General features: G+C 41.2%; 1 protein-coding gene and 1 long non-coding RNA gene across 5 annotated transcripts in view; one reads left to right on the top strand and one right to left on the bottom strand.

The window, feature by feature from the left end:
- Positions 1 to 2,599: 2,599 nt before the first annotated feature.
- On the bottom strand, positions 2,600 to 6,721 carry LOC129721562 (uncharacterized). Of its 4 annotated transcripts, none has more exons than XR_008727433.1 (4): positions 6,611 to 6,701; positions 6,116 to 6,553; positions 5,286 to 6,022; positions 2,600 to 4,408 (listed from the first exon to the last, which is right to left on the bottom strand). It is a non-coding gene; the product is annotated as an uncharacterized LOC129721562 (long non-coding RNA). The 4 variants fall into 4 exon arrangements; XR_008727434.1 differs by having other exon boundaries at positions 2,600 to 6,022; positions 6,116 to 6,344; positions 6,410 to 6,553; XR_008727432.1 differs by having other exon boundaries at positions 2,600 to 6,022; positions 6,116 to 6,497; positions 6,600 to 6,721.
- Positions 6,722 to 7,099: 378 nt separating this feature from the next.
- LOC129721490 (proton channel OtopLc) overlaps positions 7,100 to 23,898 on the top strand; it is a 65,822-nt gene continuing 49,023 nt past the window's right edge. The window contains exon 1 of the mRNA XM_055674139.1: positions 7,100 to 8,495. Coding sequence (XP_055530114.1) covers positions 8,071 to 8,495 — 425 coding nt within the window. The 5' untranslated portion in view covers positions 7,100 to 8,070. The remainder of the gene's footprint in view (positions 8,496 to 23,898) is intronic.

Raw genomic sequence — 23,898 nt, 5'->3', positions numbered from 1 at the left:
CAACTGGTTGGTGTTGCCTAGGCAATGTTGTCATCCGACAATAGCTAAGTGAGAAGGTGCGACGCGATCATTGGTGCGTTAACCATATTCCGGCGGTGGAGGAAATGCTTCGCCAACCCGAGCGTCTGTTCACCAACATGGCTCCAAACAGCGTCTGATCTCCATGTTAGGAGCGGCTGATTAACGTCCTGGTGGCAGCGTGGGACTCTAAACAGAGCTGACACGATGGTCCCCCGGCGAGACAGGGGGTTGGGGAAGGCCCAACGAGCCGCAAACAACGTAAGAAATAATACGGATCGGAACAATCGGCATGGACCTAGGCAACGAAATAAGGACTACGATTGGAAACTTGGGACATGGAACTGCAAATCGCTCTGCTTTCCAGGATGCGACAGGATAATTTAGGACGAGCTACATCCACGCAACTTCGAAGTCGTAGCGCTGCAGGAACTTTGTTGGACAGGACCGAAGGTTTGGAAAAGCGGACACCGGTCGGCTACTTTCTACCGGAGTTGTGGCACCACCAGCGAGCTGGGAACCGGTTTTATAGTACTGGGCAAGATGCGCCAACGTGTGATGGGGTGGCAGCTGATCAACACAAGGATGTGCAAGTTGAGGGTAAAGGGTTGGTTCTTAAACTACAGCATCATCAACGTGCACTGCCCCATAACCGAATGCAGCACGGGCGAGAATGCTGCAACACTGTACGAGAGCGAACGTGGAACGATACCGACAGGCACGGAACAGCCAAAACTCAGTCCTCCGAAGGAAGAAGCGCCCGCAAGAGGACCGAGATCGCGTAGCGATGGAAGAGCTGTACCAAGCTGACGACACTCGGAAGTTCTACGAGAAGCTGAACACCTTCCGGAAAGGCTCCGTGCCACAAGCCAATATCTGCAGGAGCTTGTACGGCAACCCTCTTACAGACGAGTGTGAGGTGATCGAAAGGTGGAAGCAGCATTTCCACGAGCATCTACACGGCGATGTAGTAGAGCGCGAGGACGGTGTGGCAACTGATTTTGGTGCACGAACAGAAGACATCAGGATTCCAACCCCCGATCTCCTGGAGGTGGCGGAGGAGAGTGGCCGGCTGAAAAACAATATAGCTGCTGAAGTGACCAAGGTGATGGTCTCTCGTGCCTAATGTTTAACATTGCCCTGGAAGGTGTCATTAGAAGAGCGGGGATTAACACGAGTGACACGATATTCCAAAAGTCGGTTCAACTGTTTGATTTCGCCGACGATATCAACATTGTGGCTCGGACCTTTGTGAAGATGGCGGATACGTACATCGGACTAAAGGCTGAAGCCAAACGGATTGGACTGGTCATCAATGCATCGAAGACGAAGTACATGAAAGGAAGGGGTTCACGTGAAGACAGTGCTAACCACCCACCTCGAGTTCAAGTTGGTGGTGATGAAATCGAGGTGGCTGACGAGTTCGTGTTTTTGGGCTCACTGGTGACTGTCGACAACGATACCAGTAGAGAAATTGAACGGCGCATTATGGCAGGAAATCGTGCTTGCTTTGGCCTCCGGAGTAGAATTCGTCGCCGCACCAAGTCAACCATCTATAAGACGCTGACCAGACCGGTAGTCCTCTACGGGCATGAGACATGGACTATGCTTGTGGAGGACCAACAGGTGGAAGACGACCTGCGGACCCTATGCAGACTGCAGAGCTGGCGAGCTGCAGCCATGGACCGAGTGGAATGGAGACGATTCTTACGTACAGCAGAGACCACACCACGGCTTGGGACTATTTGGTAAGGTAAGTAACGGTTCTACAATGGTAGGATTTTCAGGTCTCTGATTTGAAGACTTAAGGATTTCAGGATTTTCAAATTTTAGATGTGTTTGTAATATCAGAATCTTAGGATCATAGGATTTTAGAATTATGAGACTTAAGGTGGAATTGCGTCGAAGCCATAAATGGCTGACTTCAAGCCACCACGTGGTCGACTTCGAATTTTCAAATGCTTACCACTCGGTAATAGCTAATGCATCATTTGTGAAAACATATCATCATGTTTGTTATGGTGATAAAAACATAAAACAGTGTTTTCATAGATAACGCATTAACTATTCCCGAGTCTTGTTGCGCTGAAAATTCGTAGTCGACCTCGTGGTGGCTTCTGCACACTACCACCTTAAGTATCTTTCTTTAGAGATAATGCATGATTTCAAAATATGAGGATTTAAGTATTTCCGGTATTGCAAGATTTTCGGTGATGAGGTTCCAATCTCGGTTGTAGCTTAAACACAGCTATATTCTGATATTGTGCGGCTCGCAACAACGTCGGATTCGAAATAGGAATTGATAACCTCTCGCTTGTTCAGTGGGTGTTGGGTGAAGGCAGTGTCATGCAACGTTTGGGAACGAGCCCACAGCTAGTCTTCATTCACCATTTCTAGTTCATTCGACACCGAAAACATCGGGAAACAAACCAACTAACAGGGGTTAACCACCAGGCCAATATGCTGCCACACGACTCCGACAAACCGAGAGACTTTTGTAAAACCCTTAAGCGACAGTTAAATTCAAGAACGTCGAAACGAAATAAAATGCCAGGTGTGAAATCAAAAAATCTCACGCTTTAAATCAATCGAATGATAGCTTACATGAGCTTACAGTACTAATTTATTTCCCTCATCCCAACATGTTGTTTCTTAAACTAAGTTACTTGGTCTACTGCTCCTGTTTTTCCGGGTCCGTAGAACTAAGCACGAGTCGGCGTGTCGAAAATCGTGGCGGTTGACGAATTTCCGTTCAATGGCAGTGCTCGTTCGTTGAGCCGGGCCAATAGTACCCGGCCAGCACCTTCCAAGGTATGAATGCGTTAGATTAGCGTTCCACAAAATGGCGGGTTCAAACTCTTTGTCCCCTGATAATGCATCGCACCGCCTCGAGTGTAGAGCTAGAACCAACAATAAAATGCCCCTCGAGGACCTATTCGACGAAAATTAGCCATCTTGTTGTAAGAACTAGTTACCCTTGGGTTACATTTAATCGCCTTAATTTCTAACCCTAATATCTGTACATAATTTGCTTTACCTTTGTTGAGATACCCCAAGCAGATTACACAGACTATACTATGCGCGTTACGGCCAAGCTACACCCAGTGACACCAGTTTGCGCGCGTTCACTTCTAACAATTAAATATTCTTCCAGCATCACAACAATGCGAATATTGTGATGATCAGCTATAAATACCTATTTGGCTGCAGTTGAGAGTTAGTCATTATGTAAACGCCAAGAGAACACATAGTTGTGTTGTAAATCTGTTAAACCTTAAATAATCATGTGTGAATAGTAAAAGTTATAATTATACAAAATGTTAAGAGCAAATAAAGTTAAGACTGAATATTCTATGTGTTATCAGGATAACCTTACTGCCAACTGGTCGATCTCCCAGTTCCGCGCTACTGTGTTAACTGCTAAGTGAATTCTCTCGGACCTCAATTGCCACTAGTAATCCAGACACTACACGCAAAAGTTGGATGGTGCGAAACCAGTACAAAATTGTGCGTTTTTAAAGCAATTGTTGATGTAATTCGGAACCAGTACAATGATTGCGTGTTGGGCATAACGCAATTAATGCTCTAGCGTTTCTCCAATGTATTTGGCAGCTTCAAACTACTACACCTAAACAGTTCAAGCAGCATTGCAAAGCGAGCGAGAAGCAAAACCATTCTCCTCCTTTCTGCTTGAGGACGAGACATATGCTACGCTTTTCAAGCCTTTTGCACACACGCTTTCGAGATACTTTTTCTTCTTCATGGATTCCTCTGAATAGCAGCAAGCACGCACCGACAGTATGAGTGAGATTAACAACACTGGTATCAAGTATGTACAGCACGGGTGTCTCGCTCATTTCGTGAAGCAACAAGGTATCGTCTTGCGCGTCGCAATCCGAACCGAAAGAGAAGCGAAAGAGCAACCTGCAAATTGTAAGTGACGTGTCTAGTCTTGTCGCACGTGCATTGAAATTCTACGAGCGAGAGAGAAATTTCTCTCGTCGCTTGCACTGCACCATGAGTAGCAGTCACTAATACACTCGACGTGAGACATAAAGTGTCGGTATATGATACATATTCTGATTTCATTCTATGTCAATGTATTCGCAGTACAACTGTTGCGTTATGCGTTTCACACATTTATTGTGCGATTTCTGTGCAACATTTGTGCGAATCGGGAGAACACAATGATTGTACAAGACTTCAACTTTTGCGTGTAGTAATCCAGATAACCTACAACTCCGTGATTGGTGTCGCTGCTCAGTAACAACGGATACAAATCCATTCGCCCTCCGCTCTGCTATCGAACAGCCTTTTTCCCTTGTTTTAATAGATATACGTATAGTTTTCCTGTCGATCTTGTCTTCCGATCTTTTTAAACCGTTTAGCACTGTAATAGCAAGTTCTACATCAGTTAAGTCTTTTTAACAAATTCACATTTTTGACGTATTCAGTATTTTAATCACTTGACTATAACAATTTCAAAACATTTTAATTATCTATTACGTAAGCGCCATGTTTTCAAATAAGGGGTTCTTATGCCAATTTGTTCGTTATTCGAAGATCCCTCTCTTGGTATCTTTCTTTTAGTTGTAACTTATTCGTACGTTGCATAAAATCAAGAAAAAAAAATGACGTATGCATTATTTGAATACAAAAGTGACGGGTAACCCGTTCGTTTGTGGGCGGTATTGAGAAACTGATCAAATGGATGTACGTCATAATGTTATATCACGGCAGTATATGGGTGACCCCTCCGTCCTAGACGTTAAACGACAGACTTGGAGGGATATCACTCAGGGGCCATCCACATACCACGTGGACAGATTTTTAACAATTTTACGGTCTTCAGAAGAGTTTCTCCCAGGAAAATTTCCTACAAATATCATGTATCGATATATTTTAGGACCCAACTGGGAATTTCTAGAGAATAAGTTTTGAAAAAGTGAATTTTCCCATACAAAATCGTATGGAAACTTTAAAAATCAGGCGCAAATCGGGCGTTTTACCGATCGATCTGAAAAGTTACACAGTTGTTCTAGGATCCATAAGGAACACGAAAAATGCATGGGAGCGAAAAAATATCACCATCGCTTTTTTCCCATATAACCGTGTCCCAGTCTAATGTGTATTCTTAATGTGCAATTGTTCAAACAAGCCAGTGCCAGCATCAAATTCCAATCATGACGCATCGTAATTCTCCTTTACGTACAATATGCTAATAACCTTCCCCAACACAAACAACAATGAAAACAAAAATATCTTACGTCGGTTGGAAACCAATTCCCCCTCCAGGCAGCCTGCATTATCACAGCATGTAATCCTTGCCGTTCCGCCCCGTGTGCTCACAACCGAAGAAGTCAAGTGGTTAGAATATAGACCAACTTCCGAATCTTACGATTGTTCCCCGATTTTTTTGTCCGTCTACAAGCTCGTACGGGACCTCCCATGATGAGGGCCCAACCGCGCAATGAGCTATTCGGGCCACGTTCTACGAATTCATTGTAGATATTTTTCTTCCATATTTTTCCCGCCAACCTCCAGCATTGGGCACATGCAATTTCAATCCATCCATCTGAAAACGCAATTGCGACGTCTTCAACGTTCGCCAAATGACGACGCCAAATGTTTACAAACAGAGGGAAAAGCGCTGCATTTCATTACCTAGCAGAAGAGCTACGGGAAATTCCGTCGGATTCTGGCGGCAGCAGTAAGTGCGCGCACGTACAAACAGACACACACACATGATCATACTCTGCTCTGAATCGCAATTACGTAATATCGAGCAGTGGGTCTCCCCCTTTTATGTTACGGCTCGTAAAATCCACACTGTTTCGCAGTTACCATTACTTGGACTAAATGTAGCATATGAGGAGTGAGAAGTAATTCTGCGTAAATAAAGCATAATTTTCCCTCTGCGAGGGAAAGGTGACAGGTTCGCTTTTGAATATTCACGAAGTTTATGCTTTTGTGTGTTTTTGTTCGGCTGTTTTGTCTTTTGTTACTGGAAACGAGAAAATAACGATTGCTCTCTAGACTCATCAATAATACAATCCTTGCTGGCACGGAATCATTCCAATGCCCCCAGGAAATATACCTGCAAAAAGGCGATTCCACTTTACGATCAGTCCTTGAGCATCATTCAAAATAGCTTCTTGTTCGTAGATTAACCTACGCCACTCGGCTGTGCTACTTTTAGTATGTCCCTAAGGGGGGACGCAGTTGATGTTGGCTGCCATTCGAGTGTCACATTTTCATTTTCCGCCCTGTTCGGTTTGTTATTTATTTGTCTGAATGTTACTGGTCTGGAAGCGCGGTGTTTTTTTCTGCCGCAAAACATGGAATCGAAAAATGCGACCAACATCTACGTTCGTTTGTTATTCATACTTACGAATTTCAGTTGGAAAATGGTTACATAAATTAAAGTCATACGGTGGAGAAAAGAAATTCATGTTGGGAATTTCAAACCAACGAAATTACTAAAATGATAAAATTACCATTACCATCATATCAATCGCGCCGCTATGAGTCACTTCTAAAAAAAAAAAAAGATCAAAATGCATTCCATTTTTCACACATACCTAGGGCTCACAGTGAGTCACATTTTTGGGTTGTCTATTCTTTTCTCCAGTTTCCCTTCTCCGGCGGTCTGGAATCGACAAGTGACAAAGACGTCACAGAACAGCAACTGCTGAAATCTTCTAGTACGCACTTAAAACAACACTCACCCGCTTCCACCCTTCGTTCCCTCACTTTTATGCTTCTCCCTGTCTGAAAAGAGGGACGCAAAAGCAGGCAGCATATCGCGATCATCCGCATAACGAAACTCTCCTTCCGAAATTTCTCTCTTTCGTTGAAAAACCGAGAGATTTTCCTCGACAGGACGACTCTCCCGGAGTTTGCCAATTTGCTGATAAGTCGGCAGAATTGTCGCCACCCTTTGGCCGGATTTTCCCCACTCGCTCAGTGAGCGAACAAGTACGAGAGGAGTTCTGTGACTGAATGAAAGTGCGATGTGCGGCAACAGGAGACAGAAACGCGGCCCAGCCCAGCCCAGCCCAGTGCCTCTGACTGACGATCGGTAGTTAGTATCGTCGCGGTCGTGCTCCGAGTAGCAAGTGTTTTTGTTTTCCGTTCATAATTTTCTTCCTCCTCCTGGAAGAGGTGCACTCCACCAACCAGCATTCCAGCATCTCGACCGTTGTGGCTTGTGTTTTGTGACTAGCACCACCAGCAGACGGGAAAAAGTTTCGTTCGTACGGTCGAGAATGTAAACTGCGGTGATTCATTTCGGTTCAAATTTTCCAGCCCAGTGTGTCTGACTCTGACTGAGAATGGTGAATTTGGCGCTGGTGCATAATTGAGTTTTCCTCCCGGAGCTGGAGCTGAGACATGTGTGTGGAAGCTGGATTATAAATCGGAAATTGGTGTTCGACGGGTGACAGAATTTCGATCCAAATTTTTTTTTTTCGAGTGTGTTACTGAGAAGTTTTCCAGTGAATGCGGACAGAGCAAGCAGGGGCGGTAGCGGTAGCGACGGCTGTAATGGTGGTGACCCGAGGTGGTATGTAGTACTACGATGTGACAACGACGACCGATTTCGGTATCGGCATTTCGGGTGTTGTGTTGCGCGCGCGGGTGTCATTGTGTCCGTGTTTGCGGAAGCGAACGAGCGAAACGCCAGAAAGGATACTCTGGCCGAGAAGGAAGCCAGGAGAGCCGCCGGGATCGAATCTGGCTGGTTTGTGTTGGTGCTCGTACCGTGCAAGTGATAACAGACCGCAGAGTGTGAAAACTCACACAATCGAAAGAGGAGAAAAGGACATCAGCCCCGAATCAGGTTCCGTGCTGTCTGTGTTTGTGTTTACCTTCCTCGCTTTCACTGGCGGGACTTTCTTTTGCTGCTGCTGATCGGACCAGGAAGTATGCGAAGTGCCACTCGTCGCTTTTAGTGAAAGTGTTTTTTTCCCAGCGGTGTCGAAAGAAAAAATCGCCCTTAACCTCGGATTAATCCAGAACCAGTGAACGTTACATTCACACTCACATCCGACAATGGATAGCTCTCCGGATCTGTCGCTGAAACTGCGCCGCGGTTCCAGCGATTCGCGTGATTCGTTTTATATGGATTTTGCACAAGGCATCGACTCGGACATCGAGGATGTGGTAACTTGTGCATCCGCTGGGGCGGGTTCTTTACCTCCCAGTGGTTCACAGACGGTGACCACTCCGAGCACACTGGCACCGATTACCGTAAGCAGTACGGCCAGCATCCCAGACGTGACTGTCCTCTCAGCCTGCGGAACTAGTCACTCGGGAGGAACGGGAATCATTCCGGAGGATCCGGAAGATTTGGATGATGATCTGGAGGAACTGGAACCGGTGCCACCACCAATGCCGGATCTGGCCGATCATTCGTCGGTGGTTGCCGGACTAGCACTGCCTCTGCCTCCCCTACCCAGTTTGGACATAGACGACAGGTTAGTTATAAAAATAAAAAAAAAAATAAAACAAAAATGGGGGAGCAATTTCCGTTCCTGATTCGAATGCAAGAGGGTCATCGTCGGTTGTTGTTGCTAAACTAAGATAGACGTGATGCGATAAAGCAATTGTTCCAATTGCGGAGTAGGCAAGCGAAACAATTTTGCGACTGTATAGTTCGGTGCGGCTGCTGGCAGTGAAAGTCGATTCTGTCGAGAATGGGGTGACACACATTTTATCGGTCCATCTGCCTCGGACCTGGGATGGAAAATTTTTCCCCCGAATGATTGGATATAAAAAAGGTAGGGTTTTTATGTTTTTCTAAACGACGGCGGTGGAGTCACTCTTGGAATAACAATCTTGCTTCCGAACCTTGTTTTGACAGTTATTTGGATCTATTGCTGAAGATTTACTGGCCTGCGGCCCTCCTATGGTAAGGATGTTTATTTCAATTTCATCCTATACGATGCGATTCGGACGATTTGCGATTGAAGTTTGCCTTCTAGAACTAATGCAGTTCTTGTTTTGCAATAATAAACTCAGTTTAAATTTAGCCAATTTTCCAAACAAGTTAATAAATACTTTTTGTTACCTCTTTCATATTCTTCTTCAGTATATATAAATTGCTATTTGGGATGAAACTATGTGAGAGGTTCTCTCTTTTATTAACCAAAGCTCTGGGGTTAGATTCCTCTTCAATAAGCTTTATACATAGGTATACTATCTGATCGGAATTGAAAATCGGGACATTTAATTCAGGCTCTTTCCATTCTTTGAAGCATGAATGAATAAAACATGTAATGAGTGATTTGCACTTGGAAGATACACCAAAACAGTAATTTCTTTATTTGACTTATATCTCGGGCGATAGAATTTATTCTTCAATTAAGGAACTTTGAATTATTCGGCATTAGTTCAAAAAATCAGCACACGAATTTCGTTTTAAAATCAACTAAACAATTGATGATATTCGTTGCTTTTCAATTGTAATGGGGTCGATAGCCCAAACTTACGAATATTACTGACAACCAATATCTCTAATATTCACTTTTCTGTAGGTCTATAAACTTGACACATGTTTATCAGTCCAGACTTGTTGATATTTGGTAATTCCAGTATATGCTTTTTTTCCTCCCGTGCTTCCATCAGACTACATAAGAGGCATTTGAATTCTACGATCGCGCTTCGTCGTTTGCCTCATTATCACTACCTGCACGAATCGACTATAATAACCGATTAAAATTGATAAGCCCATTATGAAGAAGTCCCATAACATCTTTTGCAAGCTATGTCCGAGCTTTGGTGGACGAGTGCGTCTTGAACTGTCCTACAGATCAGACGTTTTTTCGGTTGCTTGTGGACTGGTCTTTGACTGCCTATAGCTTCAAAGTTTGTGTTTTGTCAGTGTGTCTTTTAAAGACTACGTGAAAGTTATTTCCCATCAGTCTTTCTCAAGACTACCTACTTTTGAATTTAACATTTGTTTTAACTTTTTTCGTATCACCTGAAATGGCTGGACGGAAAAAGAAACCTCGCATTGCTGCGGGGAGGAAAAGAGAGGCATCTCTTTCTGACACATCGAGTGTCTGTAGTGACAATCCTTTTGATATTTTGCCTGAGCAAGAAGCTGGTGAAATGGAAGTTATTAATAATGAAACTATACAAAATATAAAATCTTTAAAAAAGGAGAAAGTTTCACCTATTGTGGTAACTATTTCTTCTGAATTTAATATATTCAAAAAGGAACTTTCAACGTTTGTTTCTGACGTTAAAGTTACCTATCAAATTGGCCGTAGAGGTGAATGCCGCTTATTAGCCGACTCAGTAGAGGGTCGTGATCGTCTTGTTCAGTATTTAACTGACAAGATGTACAATTTTTTTCCATATGACACCAAGAACGCCAAGCCGTTCAAGGTTGTCTTGAAAGGTCTCACCAACGATCAAACCGTTGATGAGATCAAACTTACTTTAAAAGAATTACTTGGCATAGCCCCTACCCAAGTAATTCTAATGAAACAAAAATCACGAGGCGAAAACAGTCAGAGAACTGGAATTTCCCTTGTTAATTATTTATTTCATTTTAACCGCAATGAGGTTAACAACTTAAAATTTTTTGAAAAAGCACATGCTTTGTATAATGTGCGTGTAAAGTGGGAAATTTATAGGAAGTATGGCGGAGGTGAAAAGCATATCACCCAATGCCGTACTTGCCAACGTTATGGCCATGGTTCCAAATTCTGTAACATGGACCAAAAATGTCTTAATTGTGGAGACTCTTCTCACAAAAAGGACACATGTCCTGTGAAAGAGAGTAAAAATTTTCGCTGTGCGAATTGTAACGGCAACCATATGTCAAATTTTTATCAATGCCCAGTCCGTTTAGCAATTGTTAAGGCAAGGCAAGGTAAACAAAATTCAATTTCTCAATTAAAACCAACTTCAAAACAAAATTCTCCAAGCGTACCAGTGACGCATAGTTTACCTACTCCTTTGCATACCCGTTTAACATATGCACAGGTTACAGGTAGTTCGAACATTATACCGCCTAGTGTTGGTAGTTCGAAAATGACCGTTAATATGGGTAAGCAAGCACGCTAGAAAATAATTGTACACCTATTACTCCAGCTAATATTGCTGCCGAAAATATTTTTTCTAATGTCAACTGCCTGGGGCTTATTACGACAGGTAAACTTTCTTTTTTGCAACAGGCAATGTTCGATCTTATGAACGCCATGTTGCAGGCAAAATCAATGTTTGAAGCCATTCAAATAGGCACAAATTTTACTATTAAAATTGTTTCTAATTTAAAATTTAGCAATGATTTTAAATAAAACGATTAAAATATTAAATTGGGATGCTCGCTCATTGAAGGCCAATGAGAATGAGCTTTTTAATTTTTTAACAGTAAATAATGTGCAAATTGCAATTATTACTGAAACATTTTTGAAACCTAACATAAAATTAAAATATGATCCCAATTACGTGGTTCATTGATATGATAGGATTCAGGGTTCCGGCGGTGGAGTTGCAATTGTTATTCATCGCCGAATCAAACATCGTGCTCTTCCCCATCTTGAGACGAAAGTTATTGAAACTTTGGGAATTGAATTTCAAACTGAACTTGGGATTTTATTTATTGCCGCAGCATATTTACCATTTCAATGCACACGCGAGCTCAAAAATTATTTTAAAGGTGATTTACAAAAACTCACCAGAAATCGTTCGAAATTTTTCATAATCGGCGATTTTAACGCTAAACATCGTTCATGGAATAATTCTCAAAGTAATTCCAATGGCAAAATTTTATTCAATGATTGTTCTTCAGGATACTATTCTATTTTGTCTCCGAATAGTCCTACATGCTTTTCTTCTGTAAGAAACCCTTCAACAATTGATTTGGTGCTAACAGATCAAAGTCATGTATGTAGTGATTTGATCACACATGCTGACTTTGATTCTGACCATCTTCCAATAACTTTTTCTTTATCACATGAATCAGTTTTAAACCCTATGAGCTCTGTTTTTAATTATAACAAGGCTAATTGGGAAAGATACAAAACTCATATTGAGAGAAATTTCAATAATGAGCTTGATTTGCAGAACGAAGTGAATATTGATTCCGCTTTGGAAGCATTAAAATGTGCAATTGTTGATGCCAGGAATTATTCTGTTCCAAAGGCTCAAGTGAAATTTGATTCACCAATAATTGACGAAAATCTTCAACTTCTAATTCGTTTGAAAAATGTCCGCAGACGTCAATATCAACGTACTCGTGACCCTGTTTTTAAAACTATTTATAAAGATTTACAGAAAGAGATTAAACATAGATTTACTCTTCTGAGAAATCAAAATTTTGAGACTAAAGTTGAAAAATTGAAACCATATTCAAAACCATTTTGGAAGCTGTCGAAGATTCTTAAGAAACCTTCAAAGCCTATTCCAGTTTTAAAAGATGGTGAACGTTTTCTTGTATCCAATGAACAAAAGGCTCAAAGACTTGCTCAGCAGTTTGAGAGTGTTCATAACTCAAATTCGAATTTTGTGAGTCCAATTGAAAATGAAGTCACACGTCAATTTGATTTAATTTCTTCCCAGATTTTTTTACCTGCAGAAATAATTGAAACTAACTTGAATGAGATTAAATCAATTATTAAAAATTTCAAAAATATGAAAGCACCTGGTGACGATGGAATCTTTAATATACTAATCAAACATCTCCCTGAGAGCACAATGAAATTTTTAGTGAAAATTTTCAATTGCTGCTTCAAAATTGCATATTTTCCCCTAATTATGTAAAAATGCAAAAATTACTCCCATTTTAAAACCGGATAAGAACCCAGCTGAAGTTTCAAGTTATCGACCAATCAGTTTGCTTTCTTCAATAAGTAAACTGTTTGAGAGAATTATTCTTAACAGAATGATGTCACACATCAACGAAAATTCAATTTTTGCAAATGAACAGTTTGGATTTCGCCATGGGCATTCCACAACTCATCAATTGCTCAGAGTTACTAATATGATACGAGCTAACAAATCTGAAGGTTATTCCACTGGAGCTGCTCTTTTAGACATAGAAAAAGCATTCGACAGTGTTTGGCATAAAGGTTTGATTGCGAAATTGCAAACTTTTAATTTTCCAATTTTCCTAATCAAAATTTTAAAAAATTATCTCACTGATCGAACTCTGCAGGTTGTCTATCAGAATTCAAAATCTGATAGATTTCCTGTCAGAGCAGGTGTACCTCAAGGTTCAGTCTTGGGTCCAGTCCTGTACAACATATTCACTTCAGATCTTCCTGATTTGCCTCCAGGATGCACAAAGTCATTGTTCTGCGATGACACAAGCATTTCCGTAAAAGGAAAAAGTCTTCGTGTCATATGCAGTCGATTGCAGAAAAGTTTAGATATTTTTTCTTCCTACTTGCAAAAGTGGAAAATCTCTCCCAATGCTTCTAAAACTCAAATGATAATTTTTCCGCATAAGCCTAGGGCTTCTTTCCTCAAGCCAAACAATAATCACGTTGTCAAGATGAATGGGGTTATTTTAAGTTGGTCCGACAAGGTTAAGTACTTGGGACTAATTTATGATAAAAAACTTATTTTCAAAGAGCACATTGAGAGTATACAAGCCAAGTGCATCAATTATACGAGATGTTTATATCCTCTCATTAACAGGAATTCTAAACTTTGTTTAAAGAACAAACTTTTACTTTCCAAACAAATTTTTAGACCAGCAATGCTTTATGCTGTACCGATCTGGTCAAGTTGCTGTTCAACAAGGAAGAAAACGCTCCAAAGGATCCAGAATAAAATTCTGAAAATGATTTTGAAGCGTCCTCCTTGGTTTGGTACACTCGAATTACATAGACTTACTGGTGTTGAACCATTAGAAACTATGTCAAATAAAATTATTAACAATTTTCGACAAAAATCGTTGCAATCCTCAATTGCTACGATAAGCTCTCTTTATAGCCAATAAGTTAGCAATTAAGTTAGTTGTAAGTTTACTTCCCCTTTCCCGACAAGTAGGTTTAAATCCCTACGAATGATAAGTCCTAATTGCGAAAGCAAACAAATCCTAACAATTAAAATTACAAATTTCTAACAGTGTTGAGAAGTCACCATTTGTGATTGGACACACATACTCATTATTTACTAATATTTATCATAAATACTTAAGCTACTAACAAATCCCCCCTTATTAAAAAAAAAAAGAGCTTTGGTGGACTTTTTTGTTTTTTTGCATCGGGTCTTGAGGTTCTACAGACGATATCTAGGTACAAAGGTTGCAAATTTTTAACGTAATTCTCACTTAAATGCTTGTCCCTGGGTGTCCTTCATAAGTACAAGCAATGACCTGGGTTTGAAGTGTTCCTGGAATCACCAGGAGATCTTCACGAATGACCACTCTTCTTGAACTACTTATAACCCTCGAGTATTTTCTGTCCTAGAATGGAAATCATTGAAATATGTAACAATTGATATCGATCGGTACTTAGTTTTGTTTTTTCACACAACATTTATTTGACACGGCACAATACTGTTACTTAGTCTTTGTTGCTAGCTACATTGAAAATCCGGACTCGCACATGTATGTGGTTGAAAATGGTAGGAAAATAAGATTTGCTTTATCGAACAAAATTTTAAATTCATTTTTCATCTAACACCAAAATTTCTCCAGCGATTTTTTAAATTTGAATTTCTCGTATCTAATGTCAAATTAGCCAGGTATTCATATTCGTTTCTTCGATTCTTTGCGAAACTCATCGGGGACATATTTTTCAAACCTCTTCAACAAATTTTGCGCATTTCGAAATTATTCATCGAGAAGGGTTTTATTTGTTACTAGCTGACCCGGCATACTCCGTCCCGCCTATTTTAGTGTTTAATTTAATAATTTAAACATTTCAAATTCATTGATTCCTTGCGATTTGTTTATATCTTTTGAAATGATTGGTATTATCGGAAAGACAACATCCTCGACTTTTGGCTTTTGTACATCACCTCTATTCCGGAAATATATTGAGTGTATTTCAGTTATTTTCGTTGTTTGCCAGAAACTGAAAGTGGTCATCTTCGAATTCAAAATGGTGTCCAGGGTCATTGCTTGGCTTCTTTACATCATTTTGATTACGAACATATCCATATGTAGTTGTATACGGTTATTTTCGGCTGTTTCCCAGAAGTTGCCATTTTACAATTCAAACTGATGTCTGAGGTCAATTTTTAGCTCCTTGCATCATTCTGGATCCGGAGATACTCATACTGGGTGGTATTTGGTCACTTCAGGCTGTTTTCCGGACACCGGAGGTCGCCATCTTACAATTCAAAACGTTGTCTGAGGTCGATTTGTTGTTCAGAAACCGGAAGTCGCCGTCTTGGAAATCAAAATGGCATTTGGAAACAATTTCTGGCTTCTGCGCGTCAATCTGGTTTATGAAACACTCATATTGGGTGTTATTTAATCATTTTCGACTGTTTTCCAAACACCGGAATTCGCCATCTTACAATCCATCATAGGAACCTTTCTCGGCCCCTAAAACCCCTACATACAAATTTTCACGTCGATCGGTTCGGTAGTTTCCGAGCCTATATGGATCAGACAGACAGACAGACCGGACTACATTTTTATAGGTATAGATAACATGCTCGTTCATTTTGTGGAAATTCCTGGATGATATTTTCGATACAATATCTGATTGGGTTTAACAGTTGCCGCTCAAAAACGTTCTTACCTCCGATCACAAACCTCTTTCCACGAGACAACCAGCGTACTTCGGTATAGAGCAGTAACGTAGAATGCTGACTTCCCATCTCTTCACACAACGCTTCGATTATTCTTTGATTTTTAGATCGAACCATGATGAAATTGATTATTGCACCTACACTTTCCTGCAAGACTTCTTCCAACAATGATAACAGTTTCTTCATAGCGAGTGCATGACGATGAAGAATGCAGTGACTGCTATCACAATTTTCTGGCTTTTTCCTAGTTCTTGCCACGACTCCGGAAATATTCCTAACCATAGCTTTTGCACCGTCCCACAGTGGTTTTAAATAACAATTTCGCGAAAAAATTTTCAACTTCTTTGTTTCTGCATGTAACTCAAAGCTGTCTTCAGCAAAGATTTAGATAATTTCATAACAATCAACTTTGCCAATGAGTAAAGCACTTAGCCACTACAGAATTAAGTTCGCGAAATTGATATTTTAAACCACTGTTGTCCTTACATACATTAACACAATTTCCCCATTGAATATTGTTTTCCGTTACATATTGATCAGCTTGAGACCTTCAGCCCCCGTTGCTGAATCTTCTTGGAAACTTTCAAAAAATTTAAAGCGTACCATCACAATTACCATCCCAATTACTAGTCCTGCCAATGGATTCATGAATTTACTCAAATTTCCAAATTTTCAATCGAGAAATTTAAGTGCTTTTTGTTTTTGTTCACACAACATTTACTTGACACGGCACAATACGAAAGATCGTGATGTTCGTCATGAGAATCGGATTTCCCTCTCCCGCTCACAAGGTTCATCATTAAAATTTATAGCTTCACGAGAAAATTCAAGCTGAACACTTTGTAGACTAACTAAAATTACTGTCAACTGTAGTATTTTGGAGAAAATGCCCAGTGATGCTCTGAGGCAGCATTTAAAAGTTCATGGAACAATCGTAAGAACAACAAACTATTTTATGTCAAGATATGATGATTATAATTCTTGGTGCTCTAGAGTCACCATGAGCGGGAAAGGGTTAACAATTCCACTGTCTTATCATCAATCATGACATGAAATAATAAACATATCAAACATTAGCGTTGCTGAAAGAGGTTGGCGTTGACGCCGTGGTTAAGATACTGAATCTCTTCGGAGACTCAATCCCCATTGAAGTGATTTGCTACTGTTACGACACTAGTTTATATGTTATTAAATAAGCGCATTTCAACTCTTTTTTCTCTTTTTTAAAAATGATATGTATCAAAACTAGCCCCTCCTAGAAATTTTCCTTAAGTGCGTCCATGTTTGCAAGACAGTAAAAAGCATAAGGGGCCGTTCCTAAACCACGTGGTCATATTTTGATAACTTTTTTATACCCCAGTAACCTCCGTGGTCTTTCGTGGTATTTTGGCCAAACCCCCTCTCAACCCCCTCTTCATGACCACGTGGTTTAGGAACGGCCCCTAACACGTTGAAAATTTATTGCACATAACAGCGCAATAAAATTACTCGAAGCAAGTGTGATTAGCGCAACGAATTAGGAACGACAGTTGCAGCTAGTGCAGCAGCTTTCTATGTTTTGAGTGTCGAATAGCGAGCCGTAATAGTGAAAATGCTAGGCAGTTTCCCCTAAAATGTTGTGTACTACTTACCTGATCTGAACCTGCCGAATTTTAAATGGAATCAATCTTACTGTCATTCAAAAAACCATTTTTACTCACCCATCAAGTCAGCTCACAGCGCGAAATAGCCATTGTTGATGGTTTTCTATCGGCTGGCCTAATGCAAATTTGCAATCTTCCAAGCAATAACAACTTCTTTAGCTTGATATTTACTACCGATACTGGCATCTGTCAACTATCATTAACGGATCCATAATAAAGAAACGAAACTCATCATAATACGATGTTATTAACCGTCAGAGTAGGTAAAACGGACGAATGCGAATCGGAGGTGTCCAAAAAGCATTTGAACCCACAAGCAATGACTATCGATAGCGTGCGGAGTGAATTTGCAAACGTTATATGGGACGATATTTTCATATCACAGGAAGAATTTCAACTCAACGCGGAATTTCATCAACCACGAGCGGCAAGAATGCGTGACTTTTTACAATCATTAGACGTTTTGAACATTGATTGGTACGAGGTGGCCATCGAACATACAACTGATTATAACTCATTGCTGTTTTATTTCACTTTTTTTGATATATTTTCTCGTCACGCTCCAATCGTGACAAAACAACGAAGACTTTTGCATAAATATTAACCTAAGTTAACCTAAGCAAGCGTCGCTCAGACAAAGTAGTACTGCGAATGTTCAAAGCGGTTCACTGGGAAGCGTATCAAGTTTATATGTCCGATATTCAAAACAACTTGGGAAGTAACCCAAAATTGTTCTGGAAATTTATAAAAGGCAAGAGGAAGAATTCTGGTGTTCCAGAAATCGTGGAATACAACGGTGTCGCTTCTACTGATGCTCAATCATCGACAGATCTTTTTGCGGCGTACTTTAAAAGTGTTTCTGTGGTCCCCGTGGCTCTGTGGTTAGCGATGTCGGTCGGCTAGCTCTCTCACACGGTTGTTTTATCGGGTTCGATTCCCGATCGAGTCGAGGATCTTTTCGAACTAGAAATTTTCTCGACTCAGCACTGGGGCACGGTGTATCGTTGTACTTATCCTACACATACAAAATGTGCCAAAAACAATATCGATAACGAATTCTCTCAACTAATCTAGTTGATCGAGACCGCTATTAGTGTTTCTCGAACTAAATTTCTATTTTTAACAACGGCTCCCGTTAACACGCAAGTTCATTAAGCAGACAGAATATGAAGTAGAGAGAACGAAAAATAAGCGAACTCGAAATATGATACAGATTTGGAAAAATATACCGCATCCCGACGGGACTTGAACCCGCAATCTCCCTGTCTCCGGCATGGTGTTTTGACCTACTACGGGGGAACTACGGGGAAACTACGGGGGACGGTGGTGCTGGTTCGCTTATTTTTCGTTCTCTCTACTTCATATACTGTCTGCTTAATGAACTTGCGTGTTAAAGGGAAAAAAGCCGTTGTTAAAAATAGAAATTTAGTTCGAAAAATTTAGCCGTACGGAGCACCTTCCGTAGTTGTGTCGCACTTGCTAGCACGACGCAGACTGACTTTGGTCTCGATCACACAGGTCTATAAGAGTTATCAGCATCAGCTGACTCTTCTGTGTGTGATGAGACATTCCTTTCAGTCTACAAATAACGCTTGCACAGCAGTGTGTGTAGTTAGGGATGAGCAATAGAATAAGTCGGCAGCGGAATGTGATACGATAAAGATTGTGGAACAGTACCACCGCCCTCCGTAGTTTAATTGGTCAAAACATCATGCCGAAGAGATTGCGGGTTCAAGTCCCGTCGGGATGCGGTATATTTTTCCAAATCTGTATTATATTTCCAGTTCACTTATTTTTCGTTCACTCTATTTCACATACTGTATGCTTAATGAACTTGCGTGTTAACGGGAAAAAGTCGTTGTTAAAAATAGAAATTTAGTTCGATTAACTATATATCTTAGTTATTTTTTTGCCACCATCTACTTTTTCCTTCCGTGCTTATCATTGGTTGGTGTTTTCAATTTCGTGCAAGCTGAGGGATCTTAGCTGGGTACTCAAACTGTGGAACGACACGGCAATTCGGATATCCAGTGTTCTGATTCAGGAAGAAATCAGGTTCAGCGCAAATCCTTTCTTTTTATACACCGTTCGTGCCTGCTTTCTTCTTACATAGTTTTTCAATTATCTCAGAGGTTTGGAATTCTACGATCGCGCTTCGTCTTCAGAGGATCATTCGTTGTTGGACTCGTATGTTCATCAACAACCCGGTAGTCGATGGTGGGTTCCTCTGCTTCGATGTCCACTCTTAAGCGTTCTTCAGCAAGTTCCTCCTCGTGTGTATCAGACACTATCGGCTTGAGATTTTCCCCGTTTACTTGGGATATATCTCAGGTTTCGACCCAGAACGGCTGATAAATTCGAACGGTTCTGGACTGAAGTTACTGCACAGTTGGTGGTCCTCGTTGTTTTTTTCGCCACTACCACATCGCCTTTCTTTAACGTACATTCTTTTGCCTGTCTCCGTTTGTTGCACGATTGAGCTACTTTGAGCTTCAGATTCCAGTCTCGATCCTCTATGCCTTCCGAATGCGGTGTGGAATTGTGCATAAGGAGCGAATCCATAAAGCCCATTTCCAGCTTGCATTCTCTGATTCCGGGCTAATAGGCAAGCGCTCAAAAATGTATCTATTCTAGACGCCTATTACGCTCATCCCTGGGTGTCGTTCATGGGTATGGGCAATCAATGACCTAGGCTTGAAGTGGTTCAGGAGATCTCCACGCATGACAACTCTTCCTGTTGCGTGTAGTTCTGCCTTGACTGTTTAAACCATTTAGTATTTTCTGTCCAGGTATTCATTTCCATCTGCAATCTTTCTTGGTACTTCTACAATACCCTTCGCTCACACTCTTCGGTTTTCAAAAGCTTCTTATAGTCGTAATCCGATTTTTCGTGGGTTTTACACCATTGGCATTTAGCACGTGACCGAGAAATTCAATCTCTTTTGCACAATACACACATTTTTAGTAATTCTGGAGTACACCATATTGTTCAAATCTCTTGAGTAACTTCTCTAACCGCTTATCATGCTTTATCCTGGTGGCACCTAACACCACAATATCGTTGAAGTTAAGGTAGGGGAACTGCTCCATTATTCATCTCATTAAGCTGATATTCACAAAGTATGCACGGATTAAACAACAAATTTTCATGAAATCATTGAACAAATAAACAAAATATGCTTACGTGCTCTTATAGAATCGTTCAGTATTGTATATTTAGTTTTGTACAACGCTTCCATATCCATCTCAAAACTTAAATCACTGCTCAATTATTCATCTCACGAAGCACAGTGCAACGTTCCATAGACAAAAATCAAAAAAGTTGATTTCTCATTGAACCAATTCTATATGCTGATATGTTTTATACATGTTTGAGACGTACTGTTATGATATTATTAACCTCGTAAGTTCATCCATACGATTATGAAACGCTCTTATTTGGGATATCCTTCAAACTTTGGAAGTGATTCCCATTGCTCAAGTTTGCTCTTTCAGCCGGAATTCGCGTTTTCGAATGATACCTCTGGAACCAAGAGTGAGCAGTTTATCGTACATATGTCCCTTATTTTTATGTTCAAAACGTAATTTATGTGTAAAACGCATAAAACATTCCTGGCTTAATAATGTATAAATGTTTTGCAACAGTAAACCGTATATTAACATAATCAAAAGGGTATTAAATAAAAATAATAATAAAAACTAATTGTGATGGCGTTCAGTCACTTTTTCATCGCCTATAAATAATTTGAATATGCTTTTTAAGCCTTTTATCTCGTAATGGATAATATTCTTGGAAAATTATCATTCTATGCCTATTTACAAAAAATGACGTTTGAGACATTTTTGCGATTACGTATTTGACATTCGCCAATTATGCAAAGAGTAGCTCTCATCAGTACTTAACATTTTTAGTGTCACAACAAATGAAAAAAAAAAAAACTAGAATGGCTGTTTTGATTTTTGTCCCGCGTTTCCATACATTCAACGCACTGTGCGACGCCCCCATATTCATCACCCTGCAGTGCACTGTTAATCATGAATGAATCACATTGTCATGAATGAACGAAGCCGCAGCCCGTCGTAGTAGGTTACCTAGATATCCGCTGTAGTTGTTTACGTGCAAAACTGGTAACCCAGGTAACCACTACAGTGCTGTCGGTTAACGTCAATTATGTCGGAATAATTCAACATTTTCAGTATGATTTTTACGTATTAACAGAAACTGATTTGGCAACTTCTGATTTTCTTCAACGCAGTGAAAACAGAGAAAATACATACAATTTAGGAATTGTAGAAATTCATCTCATATATTTCTGCTAATTCAAGCTTGTTTTTGGAAATTTGAGGTGAACATTTCAAGTGGTCCGCTAGTGATGAAAAAAACTTTGGTTGGCTGCTGAACGAGTTCCGTTGTAGCCTATACGGCTATATTTTACAATGCGTGGATTTTGTTTTCTGAGGTAGGTGATTGAATTAAATGAGTTTTCGAGTGCAGATGCCCGGTTATAATATCAAATTCAGAGCTTTTAATTGAGTTTTTGTTTGAGAATCCTACTTTATGAGAAATCTGGAGTGAACTAAGAAGACACAGTCCGGAGTGAGGATTTCGGCTGTGCTATCAAGCCTTCTTGAAACACGCAAAGGAATGGCGAGTGTTTTGACTTCGTGTATACATTTCAGGTGTTGCGCTGTGTTGCGGCTGAATTCCGCACTATGATGTCTACCAATTAAAAGTCATTGACCTGCTGGGTAACATTGCTGAACTGAGCGCGATTGTGAACCTCGGATCATTGTCAGACGTCAGACAACAACTGCAGTAGTGAAAACCACAGACGTATTGTAGCGTATTGAAGTCATGTCTACTGCGGACTCCACAAGACCTTACCTCACGTCTATTAAACTTCGCACCCGTACAAAATGTACGTGTGTAAGACCGGTAGCCTTCTACAAGCACGAGTCTCAGGACCATCATCTACGAAGAATGTAAGATTGGCGTATAAGGAAAAAACAATGAGCTGGCGCAACGCTATGGCGAGGTCGCTAGAGCTGGCAGGAAATCATGGTTGTATGCTAACTGAGAAAAGTATCCGTAAGAATCTGTTCTCCTATGTTGGGCAGCTGCATACCTGCATCTGGTTAGGAGTGGACGGCTGAGATATGGAATAAGATTAGGCATCGCGTAACCAGGTAAGGCAGTATACCAAAAGTACCCTACTACGAACAATTTAGAAGTAAATTCGAACGACGAAGGACAACGATTGTAAACGCGGTACTTGGAACATCTAAACTATACTCAAATCGGCATGCATGATACAGCATCCTCACCGGGGACGCAAACATACAGGTTGGGCAGGAATGGTTCTTTCGTACAATTGGGTTGTTTAGCTATACAGAGCACCGCGCAGCATTCGGTTCTGCAAGATCGCTGCTAATAAGTGCGATAAAGACCAGCAACAGGGCCTGCTTTGATAGGCTATGTGCGAGTGCGAGTGCCAATACGGCTGCGATGCTGAAGCGTATCATCAAGGGACTCTTTCCGCGCCACGAGCTAAGCCCTTGGCCTCCGGCGGTCGAGTCTCACGTCCGACGTTCCAGTATCTTATACATAGACCAGGGATGGTTGGCCAGCCTGTCTTTTTTCGGACAGGTGGATCCGGCAGAGACTGGTCTTACTACCGAAGGCTGGGGACCCATTGGCATATAGGCTCTTCTGTCTGCTGGGCACTGCGGGAAAGGTGCTTGAGAGGATTATCCTCAACAGACTGGTGAGGTACACGGAGGGTGTACACGGTCTGGCGAGTAACCAGTTCGGCTTCCGGAAGGGCAGGTCCACGCTGGGTGCCATCTCCTCCGTCACTAAGACGGCGGAGTTAGCACTCCAGCGCGAGCGAAGAGGAATATGCTATTGCGCAATCGTTACGCTCAACAAGAAAAATGCGTTAAAAAGCGCCAGTTGGGACTCAGGAGCGCTCAGGAGCATCCATGTACCGGTGTTGTTGTACAAGATTCTGGAAAATTGCTACCAGAATCGAGTACTTGTTTACAACACGGAGTAGGGTCAGAAGAGCGTTCCAATCACCGCAGGAGTTCCGCAAGGTTCTATCCTAGGTCCGGTGTCGTGGAATGTCATGTATAACGGGGTGTTGAAACTCAAGTTCCCTGTAGGGGTTGTAATCGTCGGCTTTGCAGTCGACATAACGCTAGAGGTTTACGGCAAGACGATCGAGGAGGTCGAGTTGACGGCCGCGCACTGTATACGCAAGGTCGAGGACTGGATGCGCTCCAGGAAACTGAAGCTAGCGTATCATAAGACATAGATCACGGTTGTGAATAATCGCTAATCAGAGTAGACGATGGTCAGAGTCGGAGACCTCACCTCAAAGCGACACAAGGGGCATACAAGGTACCAGAGGATCATTATAGATGATCAGATGGTAGCAGGAATGGTCCAACTCCATGAAGGGTAGATGGACGCACCGACATATTCCGGTAGTATTCGGATGGGTCGGGAGGC

The sequence above is a fragment of the Wyeomyia smithii genome, chromosome 1 (assembly GCF_029784165.1).
Source record: "Wyeomyia smithii strain HCP4-BCI-WySm-NY-G18 chromosome 1, ASM2978416v1, whole genome shotgun sequence".
Classification (NCBI taxonomy): domain Eukaryota; kingdom Metazoa; phylum Arthropoda; class Insecta; order Diptera; family Culicidae; genus Wyeomyia; species Wyeomyia smithii.
The sequence above is the reverse complement of the archived record's forward strand: the minus strand, read 5'-3'. Positions and strand labels throughout refer to the sequence as shown.